Genomic DNA, 13,821 nt, shown 5'->3' on the forward strand with positions numbered 1-13,821 from the left:
TTCGTCCCATTCCAGTTCAGCCCCTGTTCCTGCCAGACCTGTGTCATCGCTGAAGACATCAAGTCTTGACTCCCCCGCCTGTGAGCCCATGCAGCTGGGGCGCACCCCGCTCTCTGCAGAAGAGAGACAGCGTCGTCGCTCATTGCGACTGTGTCTTTATTGTGGCCAAAAGGGTCACTACTTGGCACGCTGCCAGGAGCGTGCGGAAAACGCCAAAACCTAAGGGGTCGAGAGGAGCTCCTCCTAGGTTGTGCTACTGCTCCTCAATGCACTGTGCCCATTACTTGGAGTACCCCGGAGGGTCTATAGAAACCATGGCGTTCCTGGACTCTGGTGCGGGGGGTAATTTCATCTAGCAGGACCTAGTCTCCCAGCTGCAGATACCCACTCAGAGATGAGAATTCCCGCTGCGGATTACCTCCATCCAGGGAACGCTCCTCCCAGGTCCTATATGGAAGACCACGGTACCCATCACTGTCTGCATCGGGGCGATCCATACGGAGGAGATAGCTTTCTTAATCTTGGAGAAAGCCATCCACCCCATGGTGCTAGGGTTGGCGTGGCTCCAGAAACACTCGCCGACAATCCAGTGGGATACCTTACAGATTGTGAGGTGGAGTCCCTTCTGTCTTGTGAATTGTATGAAAGTGCCTAGTACTCCAGGAATACTGCTGATGCACTCCGCCCGTAGCCCGCCAGCTCCTTACGAGGACTTTACCGACGTCTTCTCGAAGACTAAGGCGGAGATCCTTCCACAACACAGTCCGTATGACTGCACGATAGACCTGTTACCCAGAACTATGCCCCCTCGTGGAAGTGTATATCCATTGTCACTTCCTGAAACCCGGGCCATGTCTGAGTATGTTTCCGAGAATCCCTAAGGACCATTCCAATTCCTCCGGGGTGGGATTACAGGGTTGTCTGGCTGGAAACAGGTATGTAAGCCTTCTCGGTTTACTTTTCCATAAATAACAGTCAGAACCAACCTATGGCTCATGGGTAGAGCACAGTCCTGTGAGGCAAAGCAGACCTCATTCCAAGCCTAAAAGAGTTAAAATGCAAACAAGACTTGGGACACTTTATAGCAGCTAACCACACCCCTGCTTACCTCTCAATTAGAGGGAACTGGATGAAGCAGTTTCAGACAGAGCTCTAAGGATAAACTACTCAGATTTTGGAAATTACAGGACAATCCAATATGCTGAGCCATCTTCACCTGTGAAGAGGAAGAAACATCATTTCATTTGGCATGAGAGAATTCCCCTTCCTTTATGACATGTGAGTTATGGTGATGTGAGGGGGAAAGCTTTTATATGTGGCATGCAGTGCTTGTGACTTGCTGTGTAACATCCTGGCTGTGCAGCCTGTGAAGGTCTCTAAAGCTCACACAAATTTATTGGAAATGCACGGTGGGCATCTGATCCCTTTGCCTGCTTTGATACAGTGCAGATGGGTGCACAAACCGGCTTAGAATAAGTCTAGAGTTTATGAATGGAGTATCCAGGTTAAATACTGATTACGGATGTTTGGAACACGATGCACAACCGCACATTCAGATGTTCCGCAGAGAAGGGATTCCGAGGAAATGGCTAAACATTCTGAATGACGGATCCTATCAGCCCCTTCGGTGTGGGATACATGTGGTGGCAGTGGTACATGGGGCTAAAAAGTTAAGGGACTCATTTTCAAAGGGATTTATCTGCGTTCATTGCCCAGGAGGTGGGGGAGGAGGGGTTGTGAGCAGGTAGCCCCTCTTCTAATGTTGGCTAAGTAAGTAGGGTCACATTCTGCCCCGGGACAAATTATATTTGTAAGAAGAGGACTCTGTGGGGCCTCGTCAGGGTTCAGGAATCCCTCTCCGCTCCTATACCACTTCCTGTCCACCCGTACGGCTCCTGCACATCGCTGCTATGGACTCCTCCACGCCTCCCTTCAGAGTGCCCGGCCTAACTCCAGCACTCCATCTCCTCCTCTGACTCTGAGTAGCTGGGCTTTTGTGGCCATCGCCACCACGCTGGCACACCCTTTTCCTCTAGTTCCATGGACTCTGCTGAGTCATAGTCATCAGCCCCCGTTTCCCCCACCTGTTCCTGCTCACTTTCCGGCCAGGGGTCAGGTGCCGGTTCAGGGAACCTGGGAACTGTAGTTCTGCCGTCCTCCTGTTCGCCCTCTGGTGTCTAGGTTTGGTACTACCTGTGGCTGTTTTCCTACATCCAAGCTGTTTCTGCCCCGGGTCAGGTTGTACTGCATCATGTACCAGGTACCTAACAGCTGTACCGTATACACACCGTATTACCACCTCCCCTTTTTGGGTTTGGGACATCTTAACCCCCAAAGCTAAAGCCATTTTCTTGGAGAGCAGTGCCTGATTAGTGCCTGTGTCTAAGGCCTGCACCGGCTGTCCGTTGACCTGAACCTGTTGAAAATACGGATTCGGGTCCCTGGGGACTGTCCCACCCCTTCGCTCCAGGGGACGGGCATAGGCCTCTGCTAAGCGTGGACATTCCCTTTTGAAGTGCCCTACTTCCCCACAACTAAAACATCGCAATGGGGCCAACTTTACACCGGACTCCCCTCCTTGGCCCTTCTCTTCCTGTGGTCCGCCCCCTCTACCGGGCACCTGCAATGAACCTCTCAGGTTCCTTGCAACCCCTTGATTCTCTTCTTTACTCAGGCCTAGTCCCTGAGATGCTTTCTCTCTATTGGAGGGGCCACCGCCTCCCATAGCGGCTTCTGCCTCCAAGTACCTCTCCGTGTTTACTATTGCCCTCTCGAGCCCACTCGCTCCTTGGCGAATCACCCAGTTCCTTATCGGAGGTGGTAGTGCCCTGATATACTGTTCCAGCACTACCAGCTCCATGAGCTTAGTCACCGTTTTCCCTTCGGGTTCTAGCCATCTATATGCGAGGTCCTTCAAATGCTGGGCCAGGGCCCGGGGTCTGTCCTTCGGCTGTAAACAGGTTTCCCTGAATTGCCGCCGGTACCAATCCTGGGTGATGCCCAATCTGCCCAGGATGGCTGTCTTCAGCAAGGTATAGTTCAGGGCCTGCTCCGGGGCCAAAGCCCTATAGGCAGCTTGGGCCTCGCCTGTTAAACAAAGGGCTAACCGGGCAGACCATTGTTCTCGGGGCCAACCCGCCACACTAGCGACACGTTCAAATGTGACAAGGAAGGCCTTGGGGTCATCCCCTGGTCCCATCTTCTCCAAGTGGATACCGTGCATGGGGTCCATCCGGCCTACTCCGCCAGCCCCCGCCGTCGGGTGTGGGGTACCTGCTGTTCCAGTAGCCTGCTGGGCCGCCCAGAGTTGTGTAACCTTGCGCTGCTCCCCCAAATTTGATCAATGGGAGCTGCTGGTGTTCCATCATGCGCTGAATCAGCTGCTGCATGGTCTCTTGTTGCTGCTGCATCTGTGTCGCCATCCATTTCAGCACATCCTCGGATGCCATGCCTGAAAACAACAAGAAAAACGCCAAGTGCGGCCGTACAAAACCAGCCCCCTGTGGCTAGCGTGGAGTTTCACTTCTCCTCGCTTCCTGCCCCTTAGCTCTAGACGCTTACCAGAGACTAGAGAGGTAACACTTTTTTTTTTTCTCTATTCTCTTTCCTGGCCTCAGAGAGCAATCCTGTTCCGACACCCTCCTTCACCTTTACCTTCAGTCGATCAGTAGGAGCATAGGTCTTTAAGCGCTGGGTCCCACTGCTGCCACCATGTGTCACAATCTCGCCCCCTCCGCTCAGCACTCTGTGGGGCCTAGTCAGGGTTCAGGAATCCCTCTCCGCTCCTATACCACTTCCTGTCCACCCATACGGCTCCTGCACACCGCTGCTATGGACTCCTCCACGCCTCCCTTCAGAGTGCCCGGCCTAACCCCGGCACTCCATCTCCTCCTCTGACTGAGTAGCTGGGCTTTTGTGGCAAACGCCACCACGCTGGCAAGCCCTCTTCCTCTAGTTCCATGGACTCTGCTGAGTCATAGTCATCAGCCCCTGTTTCCCCCACCTGTTCCTGCTCATTCTCCAGCCAGGGGTCAGGTGCCAGTTCAGGGAACCTGGGAACTGTAGTTCCTGCTGTCCTCCTGTTCGCCCTCTGGTGTCTAGGTTTGGTACTACCTGCGGCTGTTTTCCTATATCCAAGCTGTTTCTGCCCCGGGTCAGGTTGTACTGCATCACAGTAGCAATTGAGTTTTTGTTTGTTTCTGTCTTGATGCTGTTTTATACTACATTTGTGTCAAATTAAGCAGAATATAAAAACGTTTTTAAATAAATTAAATGGGATACTCAAGATAGGAGTTCAAACAAAACTATGGCTTCATGAGACATTTCCTCACCATTACATCCATGTTCAAAGTATTTTTTTAATTTAATAAACCACCTGAGCAAACAGATATTCAAGCAATTCACATACATAATTAAGAAACAAAATCCAAAGGCAGTTTGATCTTTGCAAGTGTCACTTGGTATGTGGTCCCAAAGTATCCTCCTCTTCAAGATTTGGAGAGTAAGGAATCCTAGGTGGTGGAAAACGTGAATGGTTCTCCCTTTCTAGCAATGCGTCAGGCCCAATGCTGGTCTCAGTCCTCACTCTCCCAGGACAGAGACTCCCATCTCTTTCCTTTAGTCCCAATCTTCCAAACTCCTTAAATGAATAACATCTCTATTCAATTGGTTGATATAATTAAAATTCTTGGCATGCAGCTAGCAATACCCCAACCATGGCAAAGCAAATATCCTCTTTATCTGGGTTTGTATTTTGCAGTTTACAAATGATTTATAAGCCGGCCTTGTTTTTTGCTAAGTCAGACTAGAAATTGTTGTGTAGTGCTTTCTACTTCCTCACCCTTCTTCCTCCTCTTGCCCAGTCTGTGCACTTGTCCCTATTCCTCCTCCTCCCACACTTTTCTTCTTTTTCTCTCCCTCTATTCCCTTGACCACATGACCTGCAATTTGCCTGAGGCTCAGTTTCTCTTCTTATCTGCTGTTGATGCTTGCTCCCCCCCCCCCCCAAGCAATGACTCATTAAATGTTGCAGAGCCAGGATTAGACTTTCATAGTTTTATTTTCTGGCTCCTTCTCTTCCGCTGGTGTCTGCTCTCTCCGCTGACCCTGTCAGTGATTCACTGGGTGTTGCAAAGTTGCTGCAGCATGAAGAAGAGAAAGAATTAGCATGTGTGAGTGTGTGTATGTGAGGGAGAGAGTGGCCATGGATATGGTCGTATGTGTGAGAATGTGAGGGAAATATTAGTGTGAATGTGTGTGCATGAGAGTGTGAGTGGTCATGTGTGTGTGTGAGCATTTGAGTGTGTGTGTGTGTGTGTGTGTGTGAGTGCATATTTTTGTGGGAGAATGAGTGGATTGTGTGTGGGGGAGAAGGAGCATGTATATCCAAGAAACTGTGCAAGTGTGTGAGTGGGAGAATGAGCATATATCTGTGAAAGTCTGCATGTGTGTGTGTGGGAGAATGAGCACATATACTGATGAGTGTGCATGTGTGTGTGGGAGAATGAGCATGTATACCCAAGAACATGCTCATGCTCCCATACACACTCATGGGTATACATGCTCATTCCCCCCTACACACACATGCACACTTACATACTCCCCTCATTCTCCCACACTCACATGCCCATTCATACTCTCACACACTCATACATGCTAATTCTCTCTTTCCTGCCCTGAACTGTCCAGCAGCAACAGTTTCCTCCTTCCCATCCTCCCCCTCCCCTACAGTGTACAGGACTCCTCCACTTTTTCCTTCAGCTGTGCATGCTGACACTACCTGGGCTCCTCTTCCCTGCCTGCGCTGCTGACGCTACTGCTGCTACTTCTTCTGTTCAACCTTTCAGATACCACTACACCATGCCCCCTATATTTCCACTTGCACACCCATGCAAACTCAATCACAACACCCAACCTCTCTGTACATCTACTCACCCTCATAGCATCACAAAAGTATATCTTCTCATGCCCTCCCTCCCACCCACAAACAACCCCCACAGCCACTCACAATGCTGCAAACCATTTCACAACACATAGAAACATAGAAACATAGAAATGACGGCAGAAGAAGACCAAACGGCCCATCCAGTCTGCCTAGCAAGCCCTCACACTTATTTTTTTTTCTCATACTTATCTGTTACTCTTGGCCCTTATTAGTAACTTTTTGGTTCTAGTTACCTTCCACCTCCGCCATTGATGTAGAGAGCTGTTGCAAGCGTAGCGGTGGAGCCTTGGGCCGGCCTGATGGAGTGAGAAGATGAAGAGAGGAGGAATCTCCGTAGCGATGAAGCAGGCCAGGAGGCGGATACCAGCAGAGCGTGGAACAGAAATCTTCAACCTGGAAGCCGGAATCCTCCCGGGAGGAGCCTGTGAGGACCCGAGCCGCTGGGACTTAGGTGACCGATGAAGATGACTTCTCCCTGGAAGCCCGAGGTTCCCCCGGGAGGAGCCCGTGGGGACCCGGGCCGCTGGGACTTAGGTGAAGAGAACAGCCAGAAGAGATGGTCTGAGGTCGAGGTGGGTGGCAGGCACTGAGAGTCAGAAGCAGACAGGAATCAAGAACCAGAGAGGCATTACCAGGAACAGAAGGAGAAAATCCGGAACTGGAACACAAGTGAGAACTGGAACTGAAGCGAGAACTGGAACTGAAGATGAAGATCCGGAACTGGAACTGAAGCGAGAACTGGAACTGAAGATGAAGATCTGGAACTGGAACTGCGGATCCGGAGCTGGAATGAAGCACAACAGGACCAAGAGGCAACGAGAGAAGCAGGCAAAGCCAGCAGAGCACAGCAACTAGATACCGGCAGGTAATCTCGTTGCAAGGCGTTTGAGTGAAGCAGACGCCGGCAAGGCAGGCAGGGCAGGCCCGACCGAGCACGGAAGTTGCCGCCGAGATCCCGGCTCCGGAGGCAGCGGTCCAAGCCGCGGACCCAGGCACCGAGGCCTTGGAGAAAGAGGTAAGGACCCAGTCGCAAAATCTGCGACCGGGACCGCCACAGTACCTCCCTCTTACACCCCTCCTAGAAGGACCAAGTTTGCTGGGGTGACTGAGATGAAGTTGTTGGAGCAGAGTTTTATCCAAGATGTTACGGGCTGGTTACCATGTGTTCTCCTCCGGACCACACCCCTCCCAGGACAGCAGGTACTCCCAATGCCGGAGATGAAAATGGACATCAAGGACCTCCCGGACTTGATAGATGGGATCATCTTGGACTAGCGGATCCGTGGAGTCCGGGACTTGGTGGTGATATCTGGAGAGAATGAGAGGTTTTAACAGGGGAACATGAAACACATTGTGAATGCGCATGGAAGAAGGCAGGCGTAGGCAGTAAGACACCAGTCTCACTCGCTTGGCTACCCGAAATGGACCACAATATCTTGGAGCCAATCTTCGAGATGGAATCCGAAGATGGATGTTCTTACTGCTAAGCCAGACTCGGTCTCCAGGAAGGAAGATTGGTACCAGTCGGCGATGGTCTGCCCATTTCTTGGTAGCATGGGCTGCTTTGGAAAGTTTACTCTGAATCGAGATCCATAGTGAACGTAATTGCTGAGCCAAGAATTGAACCACTGGTAAGGCACTAGGCATGGGCAAGGGCAAAGGTGATCTCAGCTGCTTGCCAAAAACAGTTAGAAATGGGGAACTCCCCATGACCAAATGAGTATGATTATTATAGGAGAACTCAGCCCATGGCAGCAATTTCACCCAATTATCTTGTCTCTCGTTGGCGAATGTGCGGAGGAACATTTTCAAGGAACGGTTAGAGCGTTCTGTCTGCCCATTACTTTTGGGGTGAAAGGCTGTAGACAAATTAAGTTGCACATCAAATTTTTGCATAATGCTCTCCAGTAGCAGGCAGTGAACTGAGGTCCCCGATCGGACACAATATCTTGCAGAAGACCGTGAATTCTGAAGATATGTTGAGCAAACAGCTGGGCCAGTTCAGGCGCGGTTGGTAGTTTGGGAAGCGGAACAAAGTGGGCCATCTTGGAGAACCAGTCCACAGTTACCCAGATGACGGTGTTCCCCTCAGAGACCGGGAGATCCACCACAAAGTCGCTGGCGATGTGTATCCAGGGTTCTATCGGTATGGGCAGTGGTTGCAGTAGCCCCCAGGACTTCACAATTCGTGGCTTCTGCATAGCACAGGTGGGATAAGAACTGACATAGGTACGGACGTCCTGCCTTATGGTAGGCCACCAGTAGAAGCGATTGACCAAGTCAAGTGTCCTTTCGCGACCCGCGTGACCTCTGGTAAAGGAATTGTGGGCCCAGTCTAAAACACTCTTCCGAGTGCGTCATGGAACCAAGTCCTTCCCTGTGGATTTACAATGGTACTGGATAGATTAATCTTTGCAGGATCCAGGATATATTGAGGCCGTTCCCCGTCCTCCTCCAACTCCGCAGTACGGGATAAAGCATCTGTTCACACATTCTTGGAAGCAGGTCGATAGCGGAGCATGAAGTTGAAGCGATTGAAGAACAGAGACCAACAAGCCTGTCTAGGATTCAAGCGTTGCGCGTGGCATAGAAACTCTAGGTTCTTATGGTCTGTGTATACAGTAATAGGGTGTACAGCTCCCTCCAGCCATTGCCTCCATTCTTCAAAAGCAAGCTTGATGGCTAAGAGTTCTTTATCCCCAATGCTGTAATTACATTCAGCTGTAGAGAACTTCTTAGAGAAATATGAGCACGGTAGTAAACTACCTGAACTAGTGCTTTGACTGAGCACGGCCCCCATGGCGATATTGGATGCGTCCACCTCCATTATAAGCGGGCAAAGCGGGTTGGGGTGACGTAGGCAGATATCTTGCAAGAAGGCCTCCTTGAGGGTTTCAAATGCCAGACAAGCTGCCTCTGGCCAATCCGTGGCATCAGTGCCTTTCCTGGTGAGTGGCGCCACCTTGAGTGAATAGTGAGGAATGAAATGTCTGTAAAAGTTTGCGAAGCCGAGAAAGCGCTGCAAAGCTTTTAGTCCTTTAGGGCAAGGCCATTCTTTGATGGCGACCACCTTTTCGGGGTCCATCTGGAATCCGGCGGCAGACACAATGTATCCCAGAAAAGGGAGAGTGTCCTTCTCAAACACGCACTTCTCCAACTTTGCGTATAAGCAATTGTCTCTGAGGATTTGCAAGACTTGTCTCATTTGTTGGCGATGTGATTTCAAATCACGGGAGTAGATTAACACGTCGTCCAAATATATGGTGACTGATGTATGCAACAGCTCACAGAGTACTTCATTCATAAGGTGCTGAAACACTGCCGGGGCATTGCATAGTCCAAAGGCATGACAAGGTACTCATAATGCCCTTCCCTGGTGTTAAAGGCAGTTTTCCACTTGTCACCCGGACGAATCCGGACGAAGTTATAAGCACCCCGCAAGTCCAGCTTTGTGAATATCCTGGCACCTTGCAGCCTGTCCAGGAGATCAGGCATCAATGGGAGTGGGTAGCGATCCTGCTTGGTAATAGCGTTATGGTCCCTGTAGTCAATGCATGGCCTTAGGGATCCATCTTTTTTACCCACAAAGAAAAAACCCGCCCCTGCGGGCGCCTTGGAGGGCCGGATGAATCCTCTTGCAAGATTCTCGGCTATGTACTCAGACATGGCTCGTGTCTCTGGTAAGGATAAAGGATACACCCTTCCGCAAGGTGGAGTGGTCCCGGGTAATAGATCAATTGCACAGTCGAATGGATGATGCTGTGGTAGGATCTCCGCATTCTTCTTGGAGAACACATCAGCAAAATCTGCGTAGGGCGCAGGAGGGGCCACGGTAGTATGCAAGACAGCGATGCATGGGGCACTCGGAACCTTGAGGCAGTTAGAAAAGCAGAAGGTGCTCCATTTTGCAATCTGTAACGTATCCCACTGAATGACTGGAGAATGTCATTGTAACCATTTCAGTCCTAGAACCATGGGGTGGACGGCCTTTTCCAAGATCAGAAAAGCAATCTTTTCCAAATGCATCACCCCGGTGCGTAGAGTGATAGGAACCGTGGAGGCAGAGAAACTCCCGGGAAGAAGTGTTCCCCGGATGGAGGTAATTCGCAAGGGGGTCTCTCGGGGAAGAGTGGGAATATGCAGCTAACGCACTAGGTCTTCCAGAATAAAGTTACCCCCTGCTCCTGAATCGATGAAGGCAAGAGTCTCAAAAGATCCACCAGGATATTCCAACGTGACTAGTACCGTACATTGAGGAGCAGAGTTGACACAGCCTAGGAGCAGCTCCCCATGGCCTCCTAGGCTCTGGCGTTTTCCAAGCGCTCCTTACAGTGAGCCAAAAAAAGTGACCTTTCTGGCCGCAGTAGAGGCATAGGCCCAAGGTTCGACGGCGTTGTCTCTCTTCAGTAGAAAGCGGAGTTCGCCCCAACTGCATGGGCTCTTCAGTGGCTGCCTCTGGACGTGCTGCACCTTGAGTAGGGCCCGCAAACATGGGTCTGGAGAAAACAGGAGCTAGAGATACGAAACGCCGGATTGGCCGACTCTCCTTAGCTCTCTGTTGTAGTCGGCGGTCGACTCGCCCAGCCAAATCTCTGAGTCCACTGATGTCCTCGGGAATATCGCGGGCAGCCAATTCATCCTTGATGCGGCCTGCCAGCCCCTCTAGGAATATTCCCCGAAGGCTATCCTCCCGCCACCCTACCTCTAAGGCTAAGGTGCGAAACTCCATAGCGTAATCGGCTAAAGAGCGGGAGCCCTGTTGAAGTTGCAGTAGTTCGGAAGTGGCAATAGCTAGGCATGTGGGTTCATCAAAGGCCTGTTTAAAACTCGTGATGAACTGGGGCAAGTTGTTTAACAAAGGGTCGTTCTGCTCCCAGAGTGGTGAGGCCCAAATCAACGCCTTCCCATCCAGCAGGGACAGGGTATACACCACCTTTACCGAATCAGTAGGGAACTGAGTAGGAAGCAGGGAGAACCTGATGAAGCATTGGTTCAAAAATCCACGACAAGTCTTGGCCTCCCCGGAGTAGCGAGAAGGCGCAGGCAATTGAGTGGGTGAACTGACGTCACCACTGGAGCAGGTAGTGGAACCTGAGACAGCTCTGGGGGCGTGGCGTCCAACCGATTCGCCAGACATTCCACAGTAGCCCCAAGTACATCTAGGCAATGCTGTTGCTGCTATAGGTATTGAGCCATACCCGGAATGGCCTGGAGACCAGGAATGTCCGCCGGGTCCATGGCCTTGCAAACTGTTGCGAGCGTAGCGGTGGACCCTTGGGCCGGCCTGACGGAGTGAGAAGATGAAGAGAGGAGTAGTCTCCATAACGATGAAGCAGGCCAGGAGGCGGATACCAGCAGAGCGTGGAACAGAAGTCTTCAACCTGGAAGCTGGAATCCCCCCGGGAGGAGCCCGTGAGGACCCGAGCCGCTGGGACTTAGGTGAACGATGAAGAGGACTTCACCCTGGAAGCCCGAGGTCCCCCCAGGAGGAGCCCGTGGGGACCCGGGCGGCTGGGACTTAGGCGAAGAGAACAGCCGGAAGAGATGGTCCGAGGTCGAGGCGGGCGGCAGGCATGGAGAGTTGGAAGCAGGCAGGAATCAAGAACCAGAAAGGCAATACCAGGAACAGGAGAAGATCGGAACTGGAACCGAAGCGAGAACTGGAACCGAAGCTAGAACTGGAACCGGAACTGAAGCGAGAACTGGAACTGAAGATGAAGATCCGGAACTGGAACTGCGGATCTGGAGCTGGAACGAAGCACAGCAGGACCAAGAGACAACGAGAGAAGCAGGCAAAGCCAGCTTGTGCACAGCAACTAGATACTGGCAGGTAACCTCGTTGCAAGGCGTTTGAGTGAAGCAGATGCCGGCCTTAAGTACCTGCCGGCGTCTGACGTCAATGCAAGGGGCGGCCCGCGGTCTGGCGGGAAAAGCCCTTTAAATTGGGCTTCTTCACGCGTGCCTAGGAGGGGAGGGGCTGAACTCAGAGGCTCGGCGGCATCTCCCTCGTGGAGACGCCGCCGCAAGGCAGGCAGGGCAGGCCCGACTGAGCACGGAAGTCGCCGCCGGCATCCTGGCTCCGGAAACGGCGGTCCGAGCCGCGGACCCAGGCACCGAGGCCCTGGAGAAGGAGGTAAGAACCCGGTCGCAAAACCTGCTTCCAGGACCGCAACAAGAGCAGTGCTGGAGCTGCATCTAAGTGAAGTATCTAGCTTAATTGGTTGGGGGTAGTAACTGCCGCAATAAGCAAGCTACTCCCACGCTTATTTGTTTACCCAGCCTGTGCCATTCAGTCCTTGTTGGTTGTTGTCTGAATATAAATCCTCTTTTCTTTCTTTCCCCCCCCTGCAATTGAAGCAGTGAGCTGCGCTGGATATGTATTCCAAGTGAAGTATCAGGCTTAATTGATTTGGGGTAGTAACCGCCATAACAAGCAAGCTACACCTATGCTTATTTGTTTACCCAGACTATGTAATTCAGTCCTTGTTGGTTGTTGCCTGAATATAAATCCTCTTTTCCTCTTTCCTCCCTGCCGTTGAAGGGTATATGTGAGAGTGGTAAGTGGTGTTGCGAGAGAGGGTGAGTAGATGTGCAAGGAATTGTCCAAAGACAGGCGTATCTTGCACCAGCGCGCAAACTTCCGGCACAGTTGCACGAAGGCGGCCTCAGAACCGCCCCTGGACCCGCCCCGGACCGCCTCCACGTCCCTGGACCCGCCCCTGGACCGCCCCTTTTTCGAAGCCCCAGGACATACGAGCATCCTGGGGTTTGCGCGCATCGCCGAGCCTATGCAAAATAGGCTCGGCGCACCAGGGGCAGATTTTCTCAGGTTATGCGCGTATGTTTCACGCGTAGCCTTTGAAAATCTGCCCCAATAAGTTTATGCACACACATGGTAGAAGGCACACTCTCACATACAGCAATACAAAAAAATGTTTTCAAACTAAGTTCTATTACATGTGGACAAAATCATTAGGCATGATCCCTTTAGTTAAAGCACTCCTTTTACATTTGTAAAAAACATTTTCATCTCCATACTGTTTGTCATGAGACACCTGTCCTGCAAAAAGGTTTTACTGCCAGTAGATACATTTTAAGTGTAAACACATAAACCGAGATCTAGTCAGACACGCCCCCTCCAAGACTGACAGGTTAGCGTTTTTTTGTAGTTGTTAAATATAGTTTGTAATTTTAAATATTATAATTAACATCAGCAATAGTCGTTTTATAACCTCCAATAGTTCATTGCATGTCTTTCTAGTTTTTTTAAATCGGCTGTGCTTGACCTTTGAGCTCAGTGACAGACCGGTTCACGCCATTTTTCTTTAAAAGCCTCAGTAAAACTGCTTTGTATCTTTTCCAGTTAAGAGTGAAGATTACAATCCCGGGTATGGAAAGGAAAGGTATTTGTTTTGCCATAATGCTGTGAATCCAATTGTTTATTATTGTGTTTTATTTGAAGAGTCTAGCCGTAATTTAACACGTTTTCATTCTGGCAGGAAATCTTAATAAGTTCCTCTATCGACACGGAACGTTGTCAGTTTGTGAGTAGACATTGTTTTTAGAGTGTCTTTAACTCTGGCTTTTCACACGCCCCGTATTTTTTTTTATTTTTTATCTTTTTAATGCAATAGACAACATAAGAACACTGCTCAGTATGAAATAGCTCTTTTTTTTTACTTTTAGATGTCCATTCGGGGCTGTTTATTTATTTAGTTATCTCTTTAATGCAATAGATAGCATAAGAGCATTGCTCAGCAAGAAATAGCTCTTTTGTTGACTTTACTTGTTCATGTGTGGTTTTATATGTCCGTTGGGTGCTGTTCATTCACACATATCACCCATTAACTACTCAGTTTGAGAACTCAGAGTTTGCC

At 50.6% G+C, this 13,821-nt stretch overlaps 1 protein-coding gene across 6 annotated transcripts in view; it reads left to right on the forward strand.

Annotated features, from left to right (window-relative positions):
- The first annotated feature begins 1,135 nt into the window (after nucleotides 1-1,135).
- The window catches only part of LOC115074236 (NXPE family member 2-like), a 36,206-nt gene continuing 23,520 nt past the window's right edge, over nucleotides 1,136-13,821 (forward strand). Inside the window, exon 1 of one of the 6 annotated variants that reach the window (XM_029573526.1) lies at nucleotides 1,136-1,278. In XM_029573526.1, the coding sequence (XP_029429386.1) occupies nucleotides 1,250-1,278 (29 nt within the window). In that variant the 5' untranslated portion in view covers nucleotides 1,136-1,249. Of the gene's footprint in view, nucleotides 1,279-13,245; nucleotides 13,348-13,821 lie in introns of those variants that run through there. The other 5 variants (XM_029573528.1, XM_029573529.1, XM_029573527.1 and 2 more) reach the window with 5 other exon arrangements.

The sequence above is a fragment of the Rhinatrema bivittatum genome, chromosome 12, assembly GCF_901001135.1.
Source record: "Rhinatrema bivittatum chromosome 12, aRhiBiv1.1, whole genome shotgun sequence".
NCBI lineage: Eukaryota > Metazoa > Chordata > Amphibia > Gymnophiona > Rhinatrematidae > Rhinatrema > Rhinatrema bivittatum.